Here is a 26,394-nt window from a genome sequence, read left to right as displayed (position 1 = left end):
CATACGGCTATATGAAGAGAATTATTAGTAGGGCGGGAGGTCATTCCAGACATCCCAAGTCTCCCGAATGTTTCGTTACTCCAGGATGCCCGCAAACGAGTGATAATCTCCCGGAAATCGCGCGTCTCCTTTCCGGTCCTCAAATACGTTGCACTTCCTTCTCACCCCTCCCCATCGCATCCGTCCTCTGTCTTCAGACATGTCGCGCGCTCCCTGTCAAACACCACCAAACCACTACCATTCCCCTGACAGCTGAGCGCGACTGCAAAAACAAAACGTGAAACTGACTAATGTGAGGAGAGTTTACTCACACGTGACTTGTTTTAGCTCTTTTGGTCCGTTTAGAAACTTTGCCGTGTGAAAGTGAACCGCACCAAGAACAAAGAGCAACAATGTAACGATTTTAATCAGTTTCAGAACAACTGAATCGATTCACAGGTGTGAACGCACCCTTAGGATGCTTTTACATCTGTGGTTCTCTTCATTTGCTTCGGACCAAGGGTAATAAATGATGCATTGTAGCATTTTCTGCCATCTTTGGGTTCTTTTCACACCACACTGCTGGCTTTGGTCCGAACCAGTTGAAAAGAACCAAAATACTGTCATCTGACAAAACCCACATCACTCATTGGCCAGATGTTGAACATATTTCCTGAACTGCTTTTCGATTGGTCAGAATTCACATGCGGGAAAACGCCAATGGACTTCCCGCAAGTGTACAAACCTGCCAACACAAGATGTCACTTTTTAAAGCCATTGTTTCATCTAAAGTGATGTATACAAACTATATAGTGTAGTACAGTGGTCACCAAACTTGTTCCTGGAGGGCTGGTGTCCTGCAGACTTTTGCTCCAACCCTAATCAGACACACCTGAACAAGTTAATCAAGGTCTTACTAGCTATATTTGAAACACCCAGACAGGTGTGTTGAGGCAAGTTGGAGCTAAACCCTGCAGGGACACCGGCCCTCCAGGATTGAGATTGGTGACCCCTGGTATAGTATGAGCAGGGATGGCAATTCAGTGGTGCAGTAGGTAGCGCTGTCGCCTCACAGCGAGACGGTCACTGGTTCGAGCCTCAGCTGGGTCAGTTGGCATTTCTGTGTGGAGTTTGCATGTTCTCCCTGCGTTCGCATGGGTTTCCTCTGGGTGCTCCGGTTTCTCCCACAGTCCAAAGACGTGTGGTATAGGGAAGTTGGGTTGGCTAAATTGTCTGTATTGCATGAGTGTGAATGAGTGTTTATGGTTGTTTCCCAGAGATGGGTTGCCGCTGGAAGGGCATCCGCTGTGTAAAATATGTGCTGGATAAGTTGGCGGTTCATTCTGCTGTGGCGATTTATAAAGGGACTAAGCCAAAAAGAAAATGAATGAATGACTCGTTGAAATTGACATGAGGATCCTCAAGGCTCTGTGTTCAGCGCTCTTCTGTTTTCCTCATGCATCCACAATAGTGTTACAAACCTCAAGTCATTGGAGTTTCAGGATGATATAATGGTCATTGGCCTGATCACAGATGGTGATGAGGATGTAAAAAGATGGGAAGTTCAAGCAAGGACAGTAACCTCTGTCTGAACAATAGTGAAACTATGGAGATAATCGTGGATTATGGAACACATCAGAGATGAAACACACACCTACATACACCTGTGGTCAAAACCGATGTTAGTGCCTTCTCTTTTCATAGATTAAAGATGGCTAAATAACATTAAATATCTTGGCCCATGTCACTGTTGACCTGAGTTCAGCTGATTGTATAATAGCCTGTTGTAGGAGTGGTACAGTAGCGTCCTGCAGAGTCCTTCAACTCATTATTTATAGGTTTTTAAACAGGTTTTAAAGAAATAATAAAGAAATAGTGTGATCTGTTGGATCTAGTACAGTGCTCATTCAGTAAAGGCACAGCTAAACAGATGCATTTTAAGTCTTGATTTTAATGAGCCTGATGTTGGAGCACATCTGATCCTTTCTGGAAGCTGATTCCAGCAGTAGGGGGCGCTGTTAGTAGCTTAAGGCTGGTTCACCCTGCTTTGACTGAACTCTTAGAATTTCTAATTTCGACAGTCAGGCACTGCTGTTGATGTCGTTAATCTGGCACTTAAGTTTGTTTTGAACCAGGCATGCAATACCTAGTTCAACCACTGGGTGTCAAATTTACATACTGCACCTTTAAGTTCATTGATTCATTTTCTTTTCGGCGTAGTCCCTTTATTAATCTGGGGTTGCCACAGCAGAATGAACCACCAACTTATCCAGTATATGTTTTACACAGCGGATGCCCTTCCAGCTGCAACCCATTACTGGGAAACATCCACACACTCTCGTTCACACTCATACACTACTGGCAACTTAACTTACCCAATTAACCTATACCAAGGACGTGTGGGGGAAACTGGAGCACCAGGAGGAAATCCACGCCAACACGGGGAGAACATGCAAACTCCACAAAGAAATGCCAACTGACCAAGCCAGGGCTCAAACCAGCGAGCCCTTGCTGTGAAGCGATTGTGCTACCCACTGCGCCACCGAGACAGATGCTGGTGTTTGTCTCGGAGCCCTGGTTTTACGCAGCGGATGCTCTTCCAGCTGCAACCCAGTACTGGGAAACACCCATACACACTCAATCTCACACACACACTCGAACATTACAGGCTGTTTTTAGTTCATCCAGTTTATTTATAGCGCATGTGTTTAGACTGAGGGAAACTGGAGCACCAGGAGGAAACCAACACGGGGAGAACATGCAAACTCCACACAGAAACACCAACTGACCCAGCCAAGACTCGAACCAGCGACCGTCTTGCTGTGTGGCCACAGTGGTAACCACCGTGTCACCACATTTGTCAATTTGTATATTTTTATTCTTTGTTTTGCTTTGTATGTGATAGTGAGTGTTCGTGTAATGCAAATCAGGCTTTGTAATGGTTCAACTTTCAGCCGTGGACAATGACCCAGTCAAAGTGAATGCACAATTAGACTAATCAATAGTAAAATCCATCAGCTAGTCAGTTAGAACAGATGTGTTTGTGCTGGAGAGGCATTAACGCACACATTTATGCACTGATTTCATGCATGACAGCGCTCATTAAGTGTCATTGGCTCAGTAATGCCATTTTAAATGCAAATATCCCCTTTCTTGAGATGTCTTTATCATGATGACCTATAAATACATTACAGCCTGGTATGTGTTGCATGGTGCTAACAATGCCAAGACTCTTGGTTTGATCCACAGGGAAATGAAATGTACAGGCTACCTTCAGTACAATTTTAATCAAAGCGTCTGTCAAATGCATAGTTGTAATGCAAGATTAAGGGTTAAGGGTGGGGTAGGTGTACGCATTAAAACAGCTTATAGGAGGAGGAGCTGGAGGTGAGCTTCACCCAAGTGGCTCTGCAGTGAGCACACTTTTTCACTACTGACCTACTGTATTATTGATAAATAGATCAAACATTTTACAACCCACATAGCAAAATATTTCTGGCCCACACAATCAGCTTTTGCCTGGCCCACATGCTGCAGTGAATTACGGTACATGACTAGACCAAGTCTGGCTTCCAGACAAGGGCCAAACACGGACCATATCTGCGCCAAGTCTCAGCCAAGTTAATAACTCATAACTGGGCCAGATATGTTGGTGTGTCACAATTGCAATGAAATTGATAAACACATGACGTGTTGTGCTTTAGACACACTATGGATGTACTTTTTCCTCAAAGTGACCTGATTGGTAGATTTTTTTTTTTTACTTAATTATTTTAATATATTTTAAATGTGGGTCAAGACAGGCCAAACACACATGGCCCACATATCAATTTTTTTAATCTGGGCCAAATGCTACATTTAAACACAGGCCATGTTTGGCCCACATGCTGTATGCCAGTGCCGGATGAATGCCTGCTGTGCCAGCTTTATGCCAAATCTGGGCCAGAATTCTTTGCAACCAGGGAAGTAACCTTTGTTCTAAATTTTGGACTATTTCTTAAATCTAAAAATGAGTAATAGGAAGGTGTGAAGCTCATTTTAAAGTTAATTTTAATACTAACTAGGCTATTGTTGTTATCTGGGAATTGTCAAATGTACTCTTAGAACGGCTAAAATTATTATAATTATAATGTTTTAATATTTATTATTCAATTAGCCAAAAGACAGAGGTAAATGTGCTGGTCATTTTTTTTTACCTATTAAATGAGAATAAGCTACAGTTTTTTTGGTTAAAACTTGAACATTTCTTTTTTCTAAATTGGTATTTTGAAATTAAGTTTTTTTTTTTTAATTCTAAATATTTAGAAATATTTTGGTCCATAAAAATAATGGTTATGATGACCATCCGACAAGCTAATCCACAAAATATAGCGCTTAAAATGTCACTTAATGCAGTGTTTAAATCTCATAAATAAACAGTAAATGGGGGGAATAACTGCAGATAGGTCCAGTTTTTCAGGAACAAAAAGAACCACCCATTTCACCAAGCTGACTGCGGTGTGTGTATTTCTTTCAACACGTATATGAATAAAAAATTAGGCCTACATACATACATGGGCCATTCTTCAAGTACGGGCACTTTTAGCCTTGTGAAGTTGAGTAAAAAAAAACTTGTTCAAAATTAACACAGCCTCATACGTTAAAACAATTTATCTAGTTTTAAGATCTGTAAGAGGACAAACTTAAATAAGAAGAGAAACATTTTGCCCATCGTGAACCGAACAAATTCCAGCACATCTCAATATACAGCTTATTTCAAAATGAGATAAATGATGGCAGTCAAATATTGTCTAAGATCATGTATCTAGTTTAACCAATCTTTCCATAATATATATATAATAATTATACATTTGTCAATAAAATTAATGACTTGTATGCTGAATTGTGCACCTGTCACACTCTTAAATTGAATATTAATTTGGTTTGGAGCTTATTAGAAAATAAACTGAATTTGTATATTAAATGGAGCATGTGCTTATACATTGTGAATACACTTTTAAATGTGTGATGATGAGAACTTTTTAAATATGTTTTATAAATGTGTGTGGTGATGGAAATGACATTTCTACAGTTTATTGTGAAAAATGAAAGATAGCTTCAGAGATTCGCTTTGAGTTTATTCTAGCCTTTCATGTCTACAAAACACTCGTAATTTTGTTTGGTTTTAAAAAACATATTTGAAGGTACAGCATGTCTGGAAATGACGTAGAATAAATGTATTTCCATATCAAGCAATATTTAACTTGATTTATGTTCAAGTGTTGTTGATAATCATTAAAGTTTCCTCCATCTTGAAGATGTTCATTTTCATAGAAACCACCTCAATAATCTCACACAAACTTGTTAAAGCGACATTACAGTGTTGTGCTGGAAATGACAGTGCGACAGCTGTATTTTGTATGAAAAAATAATATTGATAACAGTCTCAAATTAATAACGATAAAATATTTAAATTATTTCACTAGTGCTTAATTAAGATACATTAATAGTTACCAGATAAATAATATTTTAATATGTTATTATCAGTGTTGAGGTCTAAAACTCTGAGTGTGCGACAAGGTGAATAATGCACTCTAAAAAAACATTGAGTTATTTATTTAACCCAGTGGTTGAGTTAAATACTTTATGCTTTGTTGGGTTATTTTTAACCTTTATTAGGTTATTTAATAATAACAACCAGTTGGATTTAATATTTGGTGCTTTGTTGTTGTTGTTTTTTTACCTTTATTAGGTTATTTATTAATACCTCAGCCAGTTGGGTTAAATATTTGGTGCTTTATAGGTTATTGTTTAACCTTTATTAGGTTATTTTATTAGGTTATTTATTAATAACTTTAATTTTAACAGTCAACTGATTTAATTGACGCAAGACAGCTGTATTAATATGTGTGTACTGTTGTTTTTGCGTTATAATGTTTATTCAAGCTCAAACGCAATAATAATGTTTTTTTATTTTGTTTATCCGTTTCACCATCCAGGACCATCTTTTATTAGATAGATGAGTGGTTAAATGTGTTGTACATTGGGACACTGAGTGAAGCCTGCTGCAGCAGCTGGACAGCCTCTACAGCTCCATATTCTGCTCCGTCAACACAGGACTTTCTGCCTGCACTGTTTATATCTGTATGCACTTTGTTCTGGTTGTTCATTGTTTGTGATTCTTGATTTATTTTAACAAAAGTGTGCAACTAAAATATAATGGAAACAAAGCATTTTCAATGTTTTTGAAAACTATATAATATCTATTTACATAACCATAATGTGAAAATGAAAAAAAAAAATAATAATAAAATAAATAAATAAATGCATTGGGTTAAATAACCCATAGTTGAAAAGGTGCTATAATAACCTTTATTTGGGTTATGTGTTGTGGTATTTTAACCCAATTATTTTAACAGCGTATATACTGAATTAACCTGCTGATCATGTCGCTGTTTTCCACTCGGACTTGTCGCATATTTGAAAAGCTTGCATTAAACACCTTCAAAATCTCCCAGTAATACCATTTGGAGGAAAGTAGAACAATGTTCACTCACTATACCGCGGGATTATATAAGCGCAATTCAGATAGCGCGTAATACCCGCTGCACATTACATAAGACACTGCCAGCAAATGTCTGTTGTTTCCCCTGAAACCTGCGAAAGCTCCTGTTGAGGGAAAGACAGCTCCACATCTGACCTTCACAGATGCGGCCGGCGTGTGTGTGGGAGATGCTCACAATGGGCCGTGTTTAGGTTTGGACAGCAGCACAGAGTGTGTACTTCAGGATAGCACCTGCGGCTGTATGTGGTCATCATGCATGCGGATGTCTGCTTTCTGCTCTGCGCGTGCTTTCTCTGCACTGGAGCTCTGCAGTCCTGTAGCAAGAGCAGGTAAGAAGAGCACATGAGTGTTTTTTTAATTAATCATTATGGCTCACGTGACAGGTTTAAGTAATATTTCAGTTTAACGCGTTTACGTAGTTTACTCACAGCATTCTCCAGTCAACTTTTTGATGCTTGTGAAGTTGCGTGCGCGCGCGCGCATTGCCGCATCTGTTTATCGAAAAGACCCCTGAGATCTGATCAAATATGTGTGGAATCTTTCCTAAAAGTGATTGTAGGCCAGAATTAATGTTATTTTTCTTAATCGATTTTAATTAGTATTTAAGTTGTTTACTTCGTGTTTACTTTTACAGCTGCGTATTCTCCGGTGCGCATCTCCGTCGCTGTTTTGCGCGTACTCGAAGTTTTATCAAATGAGACCCATGGGATTTTGGTTGGTAAAATCGGTGTAGAAACCTTCCTAAAAGTGAATGCACGTCAGAATCAATGTTTTAAACACTTTTTAATCGATTATTATGTCTAACATAAATCAATATACTGTCAATATAGGCCTATATACAACTCTTGTGGGAATTTGCGTAAGCACGTTTCTGTCCAATTTGTGCGTACGCAAAGTTAAAACAACACCCCTGAGGTCTGAATAATAACACGTGCCATCCTAAAAGTGACCATATGCCATTATAAATGTTAATTTTGTTTTGATTATGGCTCACGTGATGATTTTAAGTCATAGTTTAAATTAAATTTGTTTACTTAGCGTTGACTGTGGCTCAGTGGTCAGCATTAGAAGGTTGCTGGTTAAGTCCCAGCTGGATCAGTTGGCATTTCTGTGTATGAGTTTGCATGGTCTCCTCGTGTTGGCGTGGGTTTCCTCCAGGTGCTCTGGTTTCCTCCACAGTCCAAACACATGCGCTATAGGGGAATTGATTAACTAAATTGGCCGTAGAGCATGAGTGTGTGAGTGTGTGTGTGTGTGTGTGTGTGTTTGTGTGTGTGTGAATGAGTGTATGGGTGTTTCTCAGAACTGGGTTGCAGCTGGAAGGGCATCTGCTGTGTAAAACATTTGCTGGATTAGTTGGCGGTTCATTCCGCTGTGGCGACCTCTGATAAATAAGCGACCGAGCTGAAGGAAAATGAATGAATGAATGTTTACTCGCAGCAGTGCACATTCTCCTGGCAAGTCTGTTTTACTAGGTCACAACTTGGAAGTGGCGTACGTACATTTCCGCCTCTATATATTTGTGCATATGCAACGACCCTAGTGATCTGATAAAATAGAAACCTTCCTAATAGTAAAGGTAAATAAATAACTGTAAAACAACATATTAATTAATTATTATGGCTCATCTGATTTTAAATCAATATTTAAAGGTTCAAGACTATCTGGAGTACTTAAAAAAATTTAACAGGTTTGTGTGTATTGAGCATCAGGTAAGACAGCGTTAGCACCTTAAATAACTTTAATAGTGGGGAAAACTGGATAATTTTGAGCTTTTTGTCTGCTAATTTCATCTTCCGGGCTTTGAATCATTTTTGGGGCGAATCAAAATCGGTGATGATTATTTATGGCTGAGTATTCTTATGCTATGAGAAGACCCTGCTTCTTAAGTGCTCATGAGAGCCTGTGCAGGCCTGCCAAGCTGTGAGACCCAATGACCGGGTGAGACTGTAGTCTGTAGTCCTGTGGCTGCCATCACATCCTCCAAGTGGATGCCGCACACTGGTGGAGGTGCGGAGAGACCCCCCTCATGATTGTGAAGTTCTTTGAATGTATGGCGGAACCGGATAAATGCACAATATAAATACACATTACATTACAATACTGTCGTTTTCTAGGATGTATTACTGTATACTACAATACCCCACTTAGCTGAAGTATACTACAGTATTTAACATTTGACGAGAATATGACATAATACTGCAGTATGCTGGAGCGTTCATTAACAAAGTGTTGAAAATACTGTAATATATACAGTTTGACACTTTACTGCAGTATGGTTAAAAACAGACTTTATATGTGGCTATGGAAGGTAGAGCTACAACACAATAGAATAAAAACAAATGTATTTTTTATTAAATGTATTTATTTATTCATTCATTTTTTTGTTGGCTTAGTCCCTTTATTAATCAGAGGTCGCCACAGCGGAATGAACCGCCAACTTATCCAGCAAGTTTTTACGCAGCGGATGCCCTTCCAGCCGCAACCCATCTTTGGGAAACATCCACACACACATTTACACACACACTCTTACAATACGGACAATTTAGCCAACCCAATTCACCTGTACCTGTGTTTTGACTGTGGGGGAAATCAGAGCACTCGGAGGAAACCCACGCAAAGGCAGGGAGAACATGCAAACTCCACACAGAAACGCCAACTGAGCCGAGGTTCGAACCAGTGACCCAGCAACCTTCTTGCTGTGAGGCGACAGCACTACCTACTGAGCCACTGCCTCGCCTTATTTATTTAATTTATTTATTTATTTATTTATTTATTTATTTATTTATTTGTTTGTTTGTTTGTTTGAATCAGTGCACAACTAAAATCTAATGATTTTAGGATTGCTGAGAAATGGAAAACAGAAAAGTATGACACAGTTTCTAGGTTTTTATTCAGGTGTAAACAAACAAAAAATAGTGAAAAAGTCAAACAATCTGCTATAAGGAAATGTCATGCTGGCGCAGTGGGTTGCACAATCACCTGACAGAGTCCCGGCTGGGCCAGTTGGTGTTTCTGTGTGAAGTTTGCATGTTCTCCCCATGTTGCCGTGGGTTTCCTCCAGGTGCTCTGGTTTCCCCCACAGTCCAAACACATGCGCTATAGGGGGATTGATGAACTAAATTGGCCGTACTGTATGAGTGAGTGTGTGAATGAGTGTGTATCCCAGTGATGGGTTGCAGCTGGATGGCTATCCGCTGTGTAAAACATGTGCTGGATGAGTTGGCAGTTCATTCTGCTGTGGTGACCCCAGATTAATAAAGGGACTAAGCCGAAAAAAAATCTGCAATTATCAAATCTGTGTCACTGATTGAACCTTTTTATACAGAGGCTGGAAAACACGGTCATCATGAGCTCTGAGGTCATTAAAGCAATGAAAGATATTAAAACATTTCATCTGTTTGTCCGTATTGGTGTGCTGGTTATTTTTCGGCCAGGGCTGTACTGTATATAAAATCTGCCCAAACACAATCATGTCTGTGTGTAATGCATTTCTAGAATTGTTATTAAATGATTAACCATTCCTGCTTTTATCAGGTCCAAGCGAGAAACAACCAGAGCAGAGCGAGACTTGCATAAACCCGGCAGGTACAGAAACAACCAGACACCATCACAATCATCTGCAAGATTTATCTGAATGTTAAAGGGGTCCTTTTATGCAAAACTGACTTTAATAAGGGGTTTAAACACAATTGTGTGTCAGCAATGTGTGAATATAACCAGCCTATAATGGTAAAAAATTATTAATTGTGTTTGTTATAATCAGACTTGATGAAATCAGTCTGCAGAAACACTTTGATTGACATTCTCCCTTTGTGCGTGTCATAAGAGGGGGAAAGCTCCGCCCACTAGTGACCATCTCTCCCTCATTAGCATAGGACGTTAGTCTGTTTTTTTAATCTGCCACTATTCTGACAAACAAGCGTTTGTAGCTCCGCCCTCTTCTGAAAAGAGCACAATCTCATTTGCATTTAAAGCGACAGTCACCAAAACACCATAATTAGGATCAAAGCCTGAAAGAGTCAGTTTCACAGAGTTAAAACATTATCTGTGTGGTATTTTGAGCTGAAACTTTACACACACACACTCTAGAGACAGCAGAGACGTATTTTGTAAATTTTCTTGTAAAAAAGGTGCATAATAGGACCCCTTTAACTCATATCTGTCAATTCCAATTTATACTCATTGGGAATATGTGCCCGGGGCTACTTATTCGAGAACCGCGAAATATGTACCTAGAGCTATGTACGACTGCATTCTGTGTGTAAAATGAACACTACAGGGCGGTATGACACAGCGACAACCTTCTGTTAATTTTCGCGCAATACAGCAAACCATTTACTTCCATACGGACGGCTTTTACAGTGTGACCAGTGCGCTCCGCAGCTCACCTTGTAAGTTGTCAGACTTGGACATGGTTTGAGGACAGTTCCAGAGACTAATTCAAAAAGAAAAAGCTGTGTGAAATTGTGGTAAAAGCACACGGCTGTGATAGCTTTTGAAAGCACTATCGGTTGGGTTTAGGGAAGAGTGTGTTAGTGTCAGTTGATATCAAGCTAATATATAATGCACAACAACAATCCGTTCGGCTTTTTACATGGATGCGTGCAAGGACGTTGATATTGTAAATGAATACAGCGGCCTCTGGTGGATCCACAAGAAATAGCACATATGTGAAAACATGATCTGAGATTGTATTTGAGATTGTCAAAAATGTGCACGGCGCCCTCTAGTGAAAACAAAACAGCAAGAATACGTAGCTCTGGACACATATTCTGCAGTTCCCAAATATGTAGCTCTGGGCACATATTCTCTGGACGGGAAACAATTCAGTTTGCATTAGAACTGTGTTTGTACTGTTATCAGAAAGTTCTGTTTTTGTGACCTCATTTATTTATTAATTTCTCAGCACTTTACTAATGCGAAGTCCAGATGTGACGAAAGCTCCCGTCACCAAATCCGAGCAGCTCCTGAAGCTGGACGATCACGACTTCACCATGAGACCAGGCTTTGGAGGTACAAACAACACATTCAGTCTCAAAAACAAAAATACACTGAATATCCAGCATGTCGTTGGCTATGCTACAAAATAAACATCAATTTAATTATATATCTAAACACAATATTCAATTTTTAAAGGGATAGTTCCACCAGAAATGAAAATTCTGTCATCATTTACTCTTCTTCACACTTTACAAGATCCCCTTTTTCTCTTGTAACGATGGTAGCATACAGATAATCCAAATAGTAGAGGTGTAACAGGCGAATAGGTTGAGGCAACCGTCAAAACAACGTAAACAGTAAACGAACAATGGGTCAAAAGCATGGCAAGACAACACAGGAGCAGTTGGACCGGTGTACCTAATAAAGTGGCCGGTGAGTGTATGTCTTCCATGTAATCAGTGCTGATGATCAACAACTTGTGAACTGGTGTGTGAGTGCAGTGCATGATGGGATATGTAGTCTGTAAAAGTGACACATTGTTGAACACAAAAGAAGATATTTTGAAGAATGCTGGAAATCAGTAAACATTGACTTCCATAGTAGGAAAAACAAATACTATGGAAGTAAATAACTTATTTTGTGTTCAACAGAAAAGCAAAACAAACCCATAAAGGTTTAAAGCCACTATTTTGAGAGTGAGTAAATAGTTAATTTTCTGTTTTGAGTGAACTGTCCCTTTAATTTAATAAAGATAACCTACATAATTAATCTTCGTTTTTGTCTTGTTTCTTGTCCAAATATCTTAAAAACTCCTAAATCAAGCAGCATTGTCTGGACAAGTAAAAGCATGGTCTTGTACAGAAATTAAGTGGGTTTTTCCTTAAAAGAAGACAAAAATCTGCTAAATAAATTATTTTAAAGGATTAGTTTTTCTCAGCCTATTGGCAGATTACTTTGCGTGTTTTAAGGAAAAACTTAATTAAATTTGACTCATTATTTCTGAAAACAGGACCGTATCTTTTGCCTGTCTAGAAAATGCTTCTTGATTCAAGAGTTTTTAGACATTCGGACTAGAATCGAGATTTGTTTTGCAGTGTAAGCATTATACTATTGGCTTTATTTTCGTCAGGAATTACTGACGAATGTGCAATGATTCTCATTAATGACAGATATATGAAAGAGCTGAATTTCTTAATAAACAGCTCAAGAATCAGACTTATGTAGGATTTGAACTGACATCACAGGCAATCAGCTTTACATAAGCTCAGGGCAGATTATAACACTGATTCACTGGGGCTCCGAGCCAGCAGCACTCACTTATCTGCCCGTATCTTCACTGGAGTTCACATGAACTGTAAACACTACGGTCAGATCAGACCCGGATTAAGGGTGATGAAAATAATGCCCTAAGGTGAAAAAAAGGACATGCTTTCTCAAATTCTGCTTTTTATGCAGCGCTTTCCACCACTGATTAACAAACAAGGGCACTGGAGATCTGCTCAAATATCTTCATAAGACACTCATGATATTGTGAGTTATGGGAGATTTCATGCATGCTTAAGACAACTGTCATTAAGAGTCATTCACTCACTTGTGTTTTACATGCAAAGATGACATTGATTGAGATGTTTTATGACAACTTGACATAAGAAAATACATCATAACATGCTTGTCTTTGTCATTGACATTATCAAGACAACATAACCTGTCTTAAATCCATCATAAACAGCCTGTGCAGGTCGCTAATGGTCTGCAAATCTGCTGGTTAATGGACTACAGGCTCCAGTCATGCACCGCTCACACACACCTGTTCCAAGTTCCGGTGAAGAAACACACAGACACAGCTGGTTGTTGCTAGATCGGATACGGTTGCGGCCGGAAGTTAACGAGATTTATTTACATTATTTATGAAATTTCACATTTATTGTATTTTGTTAACGTCTCCCCTCACCAAAATCCTAAACCCAACCGTCATAGTAATGTAAAAACAGACATCCCATGTTGGGAACATTCATTTCTGGGGGGCACAGAGATGATTTGTGGGAGAGTGGGTGGGTGGGGGATGGGGGTGGTACGTGTCCGCGAGACATATCCGAAGAGCAGTGGGGTCGTGTGTGCTCGATGTGTTTGTTTGTTTACGTTGCCTGCTGCCTGCCTGCACTGACTATCGCCTGTGTATTTGACTACGGCTCCAGATTTGCCTACATACATCTGTTTACTCCTGATTGTGACCGTTGTTTGCCTGACCATCTCTGTATAGTAAACCCTGCGTTTGGATCCTCACTTCCCTGTTAGCGTCTGCTTCACATTACATTTGTCCTTTGGATATGAATAATGTAAATAGACAGAGAGAGGCAATGAGAAGAAACAATAATAATACGCTGTAAACGACCAAATCTGGGTTTTAATCGGTTAACGCTGACAGCTGTGTGAATTTATTGAGCTGTGTTCGTGCAGGACTATGATCTTATCGTGATCAGTGAACCGAGAGCACACATATCCTGTCTGTTGCACATCAATAATAGCATATGTTTTTTTATTGATCCTGTATGCCGCTTTAATTGTTTGTACATCCATTGCAAATGGCATCCATCGAATGTTATTGGCTTTATGTTCCTGCAGCCGTTGAGTGTTCTCTTTCATCTGGACATTTGCCACAATGGCGTGAGCGCTCTGAAACTGGGTGGTGTTTTGCTGGTTTTTAATTTTGCAGATTATTCGTGTACATTTGAAGTTATTTGGTTGAAATCCACTGGTCTACACGAGAGATGAGCACTAGATCTGTGCACAAACAGCACTTTATTTACCAAAAGTACATGAGACAGGTAAAACAAGCAGAGGCCTACAAGCACACAGAATACATGAGTGATTAAACAAGGCACAGGTGAACACAATAGGTGTAGAAACAGAACATTAGCTGGGTTTCTGTCGGCCTTTGTTAATGCACATTTTGAAGTACCGCATGAGAAATGAGGGATAGAAATGCCAAATACATTTAATAAATCTAAATTTGGCGATACAATTACTGGTTTCTTATGGGATGCTCAAAGTGATTTTTACACATTTGACAAATTGTGTTCATTGCTTACACTGTTGTCATCAATTGAAATGTAAAAATTATTATGTGCTTGATTTCAGGGCCTGCGATACCTGTTGGTGTTGATGTTCAGCTGGAGAGTCTGGACACCATCTCTGAAGTTGATATGGTAAAAGACTGACACGTGTTTTTATATGTACAGAAGTCAGAATTATTAGCACCTCCGTTTATGCTTTTCCACAATTTCTGGTTAACAGAGAGCAGATTAGGGTATTTAGGCAAGTTATTGTATAACGATGGTTTGTTCTGTAGACTATTGAAGAAATATATAGCTAAAAAGGGGCTTATATTTTGACCTTAAAATGGTGTTTAAAAAATTAAAAACTGCTTTTATTCTAGCCGAAATAAAACAAATAAGAATTTCTCCAGAAGAAAAAATATTATCAGACACACTGTGAACATTTCCTGAATCTGTTCAACATCATTTTGGAAATATTTGAACAAGAAAAAAAATTTAAAGGGGGTGAATAATTCTGACTTCAACTGTATATTAAGACATACACTCACCGGCCACTTAATTAGGTACACCTGTACAACTGCTTGTTAACACAAATTTCTAATCAGCCAATCATATGGCAGCAACTCAATGCATTTAGGCATGTAGACATGGTCAAGACGATCTGCTGCAGTTCAAAGCGAGCATCAGAATGGGGAAGAAAGGGGATTTAAGTGACTTTGAACGTGGCATGGTTGTTGCTGCCAGACAGGCTGCTCTGAGTATTTCAGAAACTGCTGATCTACTGGGATTTTCACGCACAACCATCTCTAGGGTTTACAGAGAATGCTCCGACAAAGAGGAAATATCCAGTGAGCGGCAGTTCTGTGGACGCAAATGCCTTGTTGATGAGGCCAGATGTCAGAGGAGAATGGCCAGACTGGTTCCAGCTTATAGAAAGGCAACAGTAACTCAAATAAGCACTCGTTACAACCGAGCTCTGCAGAAGAGCATCTCTGAACACACAACACGTCCAACCTTGAGGCGGATGGGCTACAGCAGCAGAAGAGCACACCATTGTCTTCATTTGTTTCTTAATAAATCCATTCAGATGATCTATGGGTCATGCAGGAGAACTTTTAGCTTAGCTTAGCATAGATCATTGAATCAGATTAGACCATTAGCATCTCTCTCTATACTCTAATTCTGGCGTAATAATCAAGGGACGTTGCTGAAGTACCATGGCTACAGTAGGGCCAATGATATTATGCATCACCTGAATATAGTCCCCAGTTAGGTAAGGGTGCTGCATTATATCATTGCGCTGCTGCAGTCATGGTACAGCGGTAAAGTTCCTTGATTATTACGCCAAATTGAGAGTTTAGTTCCTATAACCATATCAGCCTAGAAAACAGCAACGTTTAATTTTCCGTCTGCCCTAATACACGATGTAACTACAAAAAAGTCGAGCTTTAAATAGGAAATTATCAAAACTCTTTGGTCATTTTTGAGCGAGATGCTAATGGTCTAATTTGATTCAATGATCTATGCTAAGCTAAGCTAAAAATGCAAGACCCGGAGATCGGCCGATTATATTCAAAAAAGGTAAAACTCGACTGTTTAACTTTAGGGCAGCTGTAAAATCAAGAGTTTTTCCAATAAAGGTTCCTTCAAGATGAGTTTGTGATTGTGTTGTGTGCTACAGGACTTCACCATGACTCTGTATCTGAGACACTACTGGAAGGACGCGCGGCTGTCTTTTCCCAGCAACACCAACCAGAGCATGACCTTCGATGGCCGGCTGGTGAAGAAGATCTGGGTCCCGGACATATTTTTCGTCCACTCCAAGCGCTCCTTCATCCACGACACCACCACAGAGAACGTCATGCTGCGAGTGCATCCTGATGGGAAGGTGCTCTACAGCTTACGGTAACTGTCGCGCACACGCTTACTGCTGATAACACAGAGCATTTTATTCTGGATTTGCTTTTCACTTTGTAGTTAACATTTGACCTCTCAGAATTATGGAAGCGCTCAGTTTAATCCCGTCCAAAGCTCAAGAAGCAGATTGACGGCCATCAGAAGCTTTATGCTGCGTCCGGCTTTGCTTTAGATGGATGACAGAGTTGAGTCGAAACCTAATTAGTGAGAGAAACTTGATTTGCTTTAAAAAAAAAAAAGATTTTACACCAAAACTCTAATATATAAACCAACACAGTCATTTCCAGTGTTTGCTATTAAGTTTGTATTTTTTTTCTGCCTGAGATTTAACCAACACAAGCTCATTGGAAATACTTGCTTTAGTTTGACTGCACTTTCTATGTAAAAACACTAGGGGGCAGCATGACGACAACAACTTTGGTTCCTTTTCACACTCGTTATATTTACAGGGTCATATTATTGGTGATTAAAGGATTATTTTTGCACCGTTCTTCGCGCAACACCAAGTAAATACCACAAAGAAACTTTTCTGGTGGACTGACATGAATGTGTGAATCCAACAAGATCAAAACATCACCGCTGTTTTAAAATATGGAGTAATTGTTCATTTTATCAGTGTAACGTTATTTTATCTATGACCTTTTCACCGCGATGTCCAATAGAATTTTGCATGCTCAAACTCTAGTATGGTCACAGCGCCCTCTTGTGGATCTGTCATCTGAAAAGTGCAATAAAACATACCTTACGTAACATTTTAGATTGACAAAAATGTAGACAGTGCCCTCTAGTGGATTTCTCATACAAAACATGCAACAAAATGTATTTCAAATGATTCACAAAAAACATAAATGAACAACAAAATGTTTAAGTAATTATTTTACATTCCCAAAAAACTTAGACAGCGCCCTCTAGTGGATTTACCATCTGAAACGTACAACAAAACATTTCTTATGTAACGTTTTAGATTGGCAAAAAATGTAGACAGCGCCCTCTAGTGGATTTGTCATCTGAAATGTGCAGCAAAACGTATCAGATTGAATTAGTAATTATTTTAGATTGTTAAAAAAATAGACATCACCCTCTAGTCGATTGTCATCTGAAATGTGCAATGAAATATGTCAGATTAAAAAAATTGTAGACAATACCATTAGTGGATTAGTCATCTAAAAAGTACCTTAGGTAACATTTTATATTGGCAAAAATGCAGACAGCACCCTCTAGCGGATTTCTCATCTAAAGCATGCAACACTTTGTATTTCAAGTAATGATTCGCAAAAACCATAGACATCTCCCTGTAGTAAATTTGTCATCTGAAAACATCTTACAACAAAATGTTTTTTAAGTAATCATTTTGTATTCGTAGAAAAGGTACACAGTGCCCATCTAGTGGATTTGTTATCTGAAACGTACAACAAAACATTTCTTAGGTAACGTTTTAGATTGGCAAAAATGTAGACAGAGCCTTCTGGTGGATTTCTCATCTTAACTGTGCAAAAATGTAGTTCGATTACTTTACCTTGGCAAAAACTTAGATGGCTCCCTCTAGTGGATTTCACATCTAAAACATGCAGCAAAATTTCTTTTAAGTCAATTTTTTTTAGATTCGCTAAGAACTAGACAGCACCCTCTAGTGGATTTGTCATCAGATTTGTAAAACAAAACATACCTTAGGTAACATTTAAGATTGGCAAACATGTCGACAGCGCCCTCTAGAGGAATTCTAATCTAAAATGTGCACCAAAATGTATTCTAAGTAATTATTTTAAATCCACAAAAAACTTATATGGCACTCTCCAGTAGATTTTCTAAAATATGCAACAAAGTGTATTTAGTCTACAGTCATGTATGTATTAATGTCTAAAGTCATTTTTGTTTAGATTTGCAAAAGCATAGGCATCTCCCTCTATTGGATTCATCATCTGAAATGATAAAATGTATTTTATGTAATTATTTTAGATTCGCTAAAAACTCCCTAAAACACAGCGCCCTCTAGTGGATTTGTCCTCTGAAGCGCTTAACATAATGTATCAGATTCACGAAACTGTAGACGTCGCCCTCTAGTGGATTTGTCTTCTAAAACGTACAACAAAACGTACCTTAGGTAACATTTTAGATTGGAAAATATGTTGACAGTGCCCTCTAGTGGATCTCTCATCTAAACTGTGCAACAAAATTATTCTTATTAATTATTTTAGATTCACAAAAAAGACAGTGCCTTTTAGAGACAGCGCCCTCTAGTGCATTTTTCATCTGAAATGTGCAAAAATTGTATTCCAATTACTTTAGATTGGCAAAATACTTAGATGGCAGCATCCAGTACTTCTCATCTAAAACATGCAACGTAATGTATTCTAAGTCAATTTTTTTCATTTGCTAAAACTTAGACAGCGCCCTCTAGTGTTTTTTTTCTTCTAAAACATGCAACAAAATGTATTATATTCACAAAAATGTAGATGTCTCCCTCTTGTAGATTTGTTTTCTGAAACGTACAAAACATACCTTAGGTAACGTTTTAGATTGGCAAAAATATTAATATTTCCCTCTAGTGTATTTGTGTTCTGAAACACACAACAAAACGTACCTTGGGTAACATTCTGGATTGGCAAAAAATGTACACAGCGCCATCTGCTGTATTTATTGTGTAAAACATGCAACAAAATGTATTCTAAGTTAACATTTTTTTGATTTAATAAAACTTACACAGCGCCCTCTAGTGGATTTGTCATCTGAAACGTACAACAAAACATATTCTAAGTATTTTAAATGAGCAAAAAACATAGACAGCGCCCTCTAGTGGATTTGTTAGCTGAGATGTGTAGTGAAATGTACCCGGAGCAACATATTTTCCTTTTTCACAAAAACTTAGACCATGGCACGCATTTCCAAAGAGCCCGGGTTGAATCCATCCTAGATCCAATCTATCCAGCCCTGATTCTTGCTTTAGACGAGTGAACGTGTGGATTAATACATGGGAATCTGTGGGATTAATGCAATGCAGATGTCCGTTCAGACACAAAGCGGGCTTTAATCTCTAAGCCGTCCCACAACCAGCGTGCTGGATAAAAATGACTTTATTCTTCTATACATCTCCACGTACAATCTGTAAGCATCCGATCCAGGTCTGTCTTTTTATCCCAGGCCAGATGGCTGATCTGCAGGGTTTTACTGATTTCTGTACAGTGCATCCACACAGTATCCCAACCTGAACCTTACACTTTTTATGTTGCAGATGTGTGTTAAATTGTTTTTTACATCAGTCTTTCAGCAATTTTGAAAGGCTACATTGATTTACGTCAATCTACACGCCACATACTACACATAAACAACAATTATTTGTAATCACTACTTATTAATGTATTAAAGGAAGAGCTCACCCAGGAATAAACACTTCTGGTGGTTAAGAAGTGGTTACAAATGTTTATGAAATTCTTCATTCTGTTCAACACAAATCAAGATATCATGAAGAGTGTTGGAAAAAAGCAGCCATCGACATCCATGGGTACTAGAAATACTCCCTAAAGCAGAGGTGGCAAACCCTGTTCCTGCAGACTTCAGCTGCAACCCATATCAAACACACCTGCCTGTAATGATCACATGGTGTTCAGGTGTGTTTGATATGGGTAGCAACTGAAATCTGCAGGAAGGTGGCTCTCCAGGAACAGGGTTGGCCACCCCTGCCCTAAAGGATCTCCATAAATACTATAGAAGTCAATGACTCTTTTTTTTCGAGCAATCTCAGTTTATCCTTATTTTGTGTTCAACAGAAAAAAGAAACTCAAGTCAAGACAAGTGTATTAGAATTTTCATGTTTGTGTGAACTGTCTCTTTAAATCATAAGCCTGTCCCATTACAAAATAAATAGCTCTGAATGCTTTGTGTAGTAGTTTTATATGAACCACAAAGAGAGCAGAAGTTGACATACGCTGTATAAAAATGCACCATTTTAATGGTCAGATGTTAATGTGACTAAACTTTTTCACTTTTAGGTAAGTCAGGATGATCACATGTGTTTCTGTTCTGCTTAACAGCATAATAATGAGAGATATTGTTTGGGAAATTGTTCCAACTCTTGTTGGAAGTCAAGTTTACACACAATCAGATTATTCTGCCTCTGAAAAAGCTCAGATGATGATGTCAAGGTTTTGGAGGTTTCTGATTGGCTAATTGACAACATTTGAGTTAATGTGAGGCACAGCTGTAGAATAGTATTGAAGGAAAAGCTCAAACACACTGCTTCCTTGTGTGACAACATGGGAAAATCAACAAGCCAGAATCAACACAAAAGCCAGATTACCATTAGCTGAATGACACTGGGAAAAGACTCATGTTTGGAGACATGTCCTGTGCTCTGATGAAGCTAAGATTGAACTGTTTGGCCATAACGAGCAGCGTTACATTTGGAGGACAAAGGTGAAATCAACAAGCCTAGAACACCATCCCAACTGTGCAGTATGGGGGCGTCAGCATCATGTTGTGGGGCTGTTTTGCTGCAGGAGGGACTGGTCCACTTCACAGCATAGATGGCATCATGAAGACAGAACATTATGGAGAAATACTGAAGCAACATCTCAACACATCAGCCAGGACATTACAACTTGCCCACAAATGGGTCCAAACAGACCATGACCCTAAGCATACTACCAAACTAGTTCAAATGTGCTTTAAGGACTACAGAGTGAATGTTTTGGAGTGGCCATCACAAAGCCCTGATATCAATCCTATAGAGAATGTGTGGGCAGAGTTGAAAAAGCTTGTGCGAGCAAGACAAATCTGACTCAGTTACAGCAATTCTGTCAGGAGGAATGGACCAAAATTACTTTAAACTATTGAAAGAAGCTTGTGGAAGGAGACCCAAAACATTTGACCAAAGTTATACAGGCTAAAAGCAAAGCTAAAAATATACCAAGGAAATGTGTGTTAACTTTTGACTGTCTAGAAATTAATAAAGAATTCTCTCATTATTTTGGCATTTAGCAAATGTAAATCATTCAGTTTATTCTAGTGGACCTAAAATAGTAAACGCTTAGTATCATTTACCATCAGACATAAAAAAAATGGTTTTGCTCCTTTTTTTAAAGTGTATACTGTGTCAACTGTTTCTATGTCATGGATTTGTTTGCTGCATATACGGAAACACAATTTTTACCTTTTCCATGCTCACTCAACAGGGTCACGGTTACATCGATGTGCAACATGGACCTCAGTCACTTTCCCCTGGACACTCAGACCTGCTCGCTGGAGATCGAGAGCTGTGAGTAATGCCATACATTAAGCTGAGCGCCCAAAAAATGAGTTGTGTTGCTTGTTGAAGCTACTTAGCAGTACTTTGTTTATCAAGCAAGTGTATCTAACTGGATTAGCAATGAAAGCTTTTAAATACAAGATAAAAAGTTATTATTTTCTGTTCAGTGTGTTCAGTTTTAGTTACTATACACTCCAAATATGGCATTTGCTGCTTGTTCAAACTACTTATTTTAAATGAGCTGAAACAACACGGTGGCTCAGTGGTTAGCAATGTGGTCTCACAGCAAGAAAGTTGCTGGTTCGAGTCATGACATTTGTCATTTCTGTGTGGAGTTTGCATGTTCTCCCTGTGTTGGCGTGTGTTTCCTCCAAACACATGCGCTATAGGGGGAATTGATGAACTAAATCAATAGTTTATGAGTGTGTAAAACATAAGCTGGAATAGTTGGCGGTTCATTCCACTGTGGCGACCCTTGGGCAATAAAGGGACCAAGTTTTATATTCACTTGGTGAATAAAGCTGATTCTGATTTCCCTCGCAGACGCCTATACTGACGACGACCTGATGTTGTACTGGAAGAGAGGGAACAAATCTCTGCAGACGGACGACAAGATCTCTCTGTCTCAGTTCCTCATCCAGGAGTTCCACACCACCACAAAACTAGCCTTCTACAGCAGCACAGGTCCACACTGATAAACCCACCGCTCACCCGTCTCACTCTGACAGCTGTTACCTTCCTCCATATTATCTCACATCATATCATGTCACGTTGCGTAATGCCGTAATTCCCCACTAGCAAAAGATTGGTGTCATAACTTCCTCCGGTAAACCATCGGATTTCTGTCTGGTGACCTAAAGGGGCTGTTCACTCAAAAATGTACTCACTAGCTGCTCCTCCAAACTGTTATGAGTTTCTTTCCCCCTGTTAAACACAAAAGAAGATATTTTGAAGAAAGCTGAAAACCTGTAACCATTGACTTCCATACACCACAAAAAATGCTGTTCTTTTTGTCTTGTTTGTAGTTCAAATATCGAAAAACTCTTATATTAGGAAGCATTTTCTAGGCAAGCAAAATATATTGTCTTGTTTTCAGAAATATTATGCCAATAAACAAGCTAAATAATCAGCCAATGGGGGAAGCAAAACAATCTTATGTCAAAAGGAAAAACTAAATTATTTTGCTTGCCCCCATTGGCAGATTATTAAGCTTGTTTTAAGGAAAAACTCTCTTAATATTGGCATATAATTTCTTTTGTTTGATGCCTAATCTGCTTTTAACTGTTTAAATTAAACTGAACTGAATGGAGGTTTGTAGTCCACAATGAAACAGATATTCAATATTGAGTATCAAACAGATACTCAACCTGCTATGGAACCGATGACCTTCAGCATGGGAGTCGGGTGCTCTACCAAGGAGACTAAAGGCCATGACCTCTAGCGTCTGTCACTAGAGCACCTTTAGAGGTCAGAGGAGTGAGGTTTACCTGCACAGCACTTACTAGCTGGCCTCCGTTACACTCACCACTCTAAACCTCACTTCCATCCGGGTCACGGCACCAATGTAACCCCCACCAGTCCTACTCCAGCCAACCCGCTCCGAGCTGGTATCGAACTGGCGAACTTCCGCATGGTAGTCAGTTGCGCTACCAAGGAGGCTAAAGACCATGGCTGTCTGTCTCTAGAGCAACTTTAGAGGTCAGAAGAGTGAGGTTTACCTGCACAGCACTTACTAGCTGACCTCTGTTACAACAGCATGTTGCTGCAATGTTTACAGTGCTGATCGTACACTTCCAGGTTTCTCCTCAGTGCAGCCTTGCTTTTGTTTTTAAAATGGCGGCCGTGTGAAATAAGCGTATTTGCATTTCAGCCTGCAGTCACTAATTTATATTATATTTTATATGTTTATATCTTCTTGTCTATTGTGATGGGCTAAAACAGAATAATCAGTCTCGAACAGTTGTTGATCATTGGTGCTGTGCAGGGGCGTAGATTTAGGGTGGACAGAGAGGACACGTCCCCACCAATATCGAAATGTTCCCACCAATAATTTAATCCACTTTTTAAAAAAAGTCAACAGTTAGGCTGGCCAAGCTGATTTTAGCTGGTCATCTCCCAGGAATATATATATGTATATATATTGTTTGATTCAGCTACTATAGTAGGTATATACCAACGCAATCTCACGGCAATTCGTAACTTTTTGATTTAGTGGCTAATTCGTTCAAATTCGTACAATCTAATTCGTACAATTTGCTCATCACCCAATGACGGTTGAGCTTAGGGGTTGGGTTGAGTGCCAAGCCTTTTTTTTTTAAATCGTACATTTTCGTACGACTGAACTAGGAACAAATTAGCCACTTAACTGACAAAACGTAAAATATTTACGTTTTCTCGTGAGATCAGGCTGTATATTTCTACTATTGATATATATATATATATATATATATATATATATATATATATATATATATATATATATTGTTTGATTCACCTACTATACCTACTATAGTAGGTATATACCAGTGCAATCTCACAGCAATTCGTAACTTTGTGATTTAGTGGCTAATTTGTATAAATTCGTAAGATCTAATTTGTACAATTTAGTACGATTTGCTCATCACCTAATAACGATTAGGGTTAGGGGTTGGGTGCCAAGCCTTTTTTTAAATCGTACATTTTCGTATGACTGAACTCGTACGAATTCGAACAAATTAGCCACTTAACTGACAAAACGGAAACTACTCCCGTTTCCTCGTGAGATCAGGCTGTATATACCTACTATTGATATATATATATATATATTGTTTGATTCACCTACTATACCTACTATAGTAGGTATATACCAGCGCAATCTCACAGCAATTCGTAACTTTGTGATTTAGTGGCTAATTTGTATAAATTCGTACGATCTAATTTGTACAATTTAATACGATTTGCTCCTCACCTAATAACAGTTAGGGTTAGGGCTTGGGTGCCACGCTTTTTTTTTAAAATCGTACATTTTCGTACGACTAAACTCGTACGAATTTATATTAATTAGCCACTTATATATATTGTTTGATTCACCCATCCCCACCAATGTCAAGTGCAAACCTACGCCCTTAGTGCTATGTAATTACTCAAATTATCCTCTCTCAATATTCTCCTGCAGGTTGGTACAACCGTCTGTACATCAACTTCACTCTGCGCCGCCATATTTTCTTCTTCCTGCTTCAGACGTATTTTCCCGCCACTCTGATGGTCATGCTGTCATGGGTGTCCTTCTGGATCGACCGGCGAGCTGTTCCTGCCAGAGTTCCTCTGGGTCAGATATTCACCATGCATTTTGTTATTGCACGACCAATAAACACACTTAACTGACCATCCGCAATCTACGTCTTGCAACATGCACTCTTAAATAAACTGATCTGTTTGCAGGCATCACGACGGTGCTCACCATGTCCACCATCATCACCGGAGTGAACGCCTCCATGCCCAGAGTCTCCTACATCAAAGCTGTGGACATTTACCTGTGGGTCAGCTTCGTCTTTGTCTTCTTATCTGTCATCGAGTACGCCGCGGTGAACTACCTGTCCACTCTGCAGGAGCGCAAAGAGAGGTCACAAAACAGCCGGGTACGTGCATCACCAATAAAGATTGTCCACTTGTTATGCGATCAGTCAATATATTGATTATTGTGACGTGATTTCAATTCACTGCATGGTAAATATACGTTCAATTGTGTTTTGCTGATCCAGCAGTTGCCGTGTACCTGCGGAATGACCCATCCCGGTCAGATGATGATGAGCAGCAGCTACAGTGAGATGGACATGATGACCACGGGAAACTACGGCATGTCGGAGCTGAGCGACACCAAGCAGGAGCAGTTCCTGGTTCATCTGGTTATGGATAACGAACAGGGCGCTCAAAGGCCCGCCGTGACCACCAGCAGCACGTTAAATATAGACACTCACGCTATAGACAAGTACTCGCGGGTCATCTTCCCTGGAGCGTACACACTCTTCAACATCATATACTGGTCCATCTACTCACAGTGATGCTGAGGGAATGCACATCACCTGGACAAAACTGTGGTCACTAAACCATCTGATAGACTTAAACACAGTCTGTGTAATGCGTCACGTGGGCAGATAATATGGTTGGAGATTGTCAAATGCAAGAGGTTTATTTTTCCATATACAGCTCCTGTGAGTTTTGTATTCTTTTAGTGATGTTTAAAGAGCCCCTATTATGCATTTAAAAGGTCATGTTTTGGTTTTGGGGGTCTCCAACAACATGCTGAACTGCATTCAAGGTCATTGTGTTGTATTCTGCATTTATTTTTACCTGATTATCCCGATGACTCCCATATGAATTGTTCTGCGATTCATTTGCTCCCCAACGCCTCCTGAGCACGATGCTAATCTGTGCTGATTGGTCCGATGACCCGGCTTGTTGTGATTAGTCGACTGCGTTCAGCGTGAGACAGAGGTAAACGAGAGTAAGACAGAGAGTAAACGTGGTTTTGATGCATTTTAGGTCGGTCCAGTGTGGACTTTGGTGCAGATTTTATGTCATCAAAATGCTTAGGACACTTCTGGGCTTACAGTGAATGTTTTCAGAGAGTGTCCGTTTGCATAGTTAACTCGCTTTAATTTGCAGAAATCATTCAATTGTGATGTTTTCTCCTGTTTTTTTTTTAGAAAATTGAATAAAATGTGATTTTATCA

The 26,394-nt window shown here is 39.2% G+C and overlaps 1 protein-coding gene across 2 annotated transcripts; it reads left to right on the top strand.

Moving 5' to 3' along the window:
• Positions 1-5,937: 5,937 nt before the first annotated feature.
• Positions 5,938-26,394, top strand: gabrr1 (gamma-aminobutyric acid type A receptor subunit rho1). Of its 2 annotated transcripts, none has more exons than XM_005160319.4 (10): positions 5,938-6,852; positions 10,061-10,111; positions 11,433-11,539; positions 14,606-14,673; positions 16,205-16,428; positions 21,609-21,691; positions 22,226-22,366; positions 24,837-24,989; positions 25,103-25,299; positions 25,426-26,394. In XM_005160319.4, exons 1-10 carry the CDS (start codon positions 6,776-6,778, stop codon positions 25,720-25,722), a joined length of 1,398 nt encoding a protein of 465 aa, XP_005160376.1. In that variant the 5' UTR covers positions 5,938-6,775; the 3' UTR covers positions 25,723-26,394.

This window comes from Danio rerio, chromosome 20 (assembly GCF_049306965.1).
Source record: "Danio rerio strain Tuebingen ecotype United States chromosome 20, GRCz12tu, whole genome shotgun sequence".
Taxonomy (NCBI): domain Eukaryota; kingdom Metazoa; phylum Chordata; class Actinopteri; order Cypriniformes; family Danionidae; genus Danio; species Danio rerio.
The sequence above is the reverse complement of the archived record's forward strand: the minus strand, read 5'-3'. Positions and strand labels throughout refer to the sequence as shown.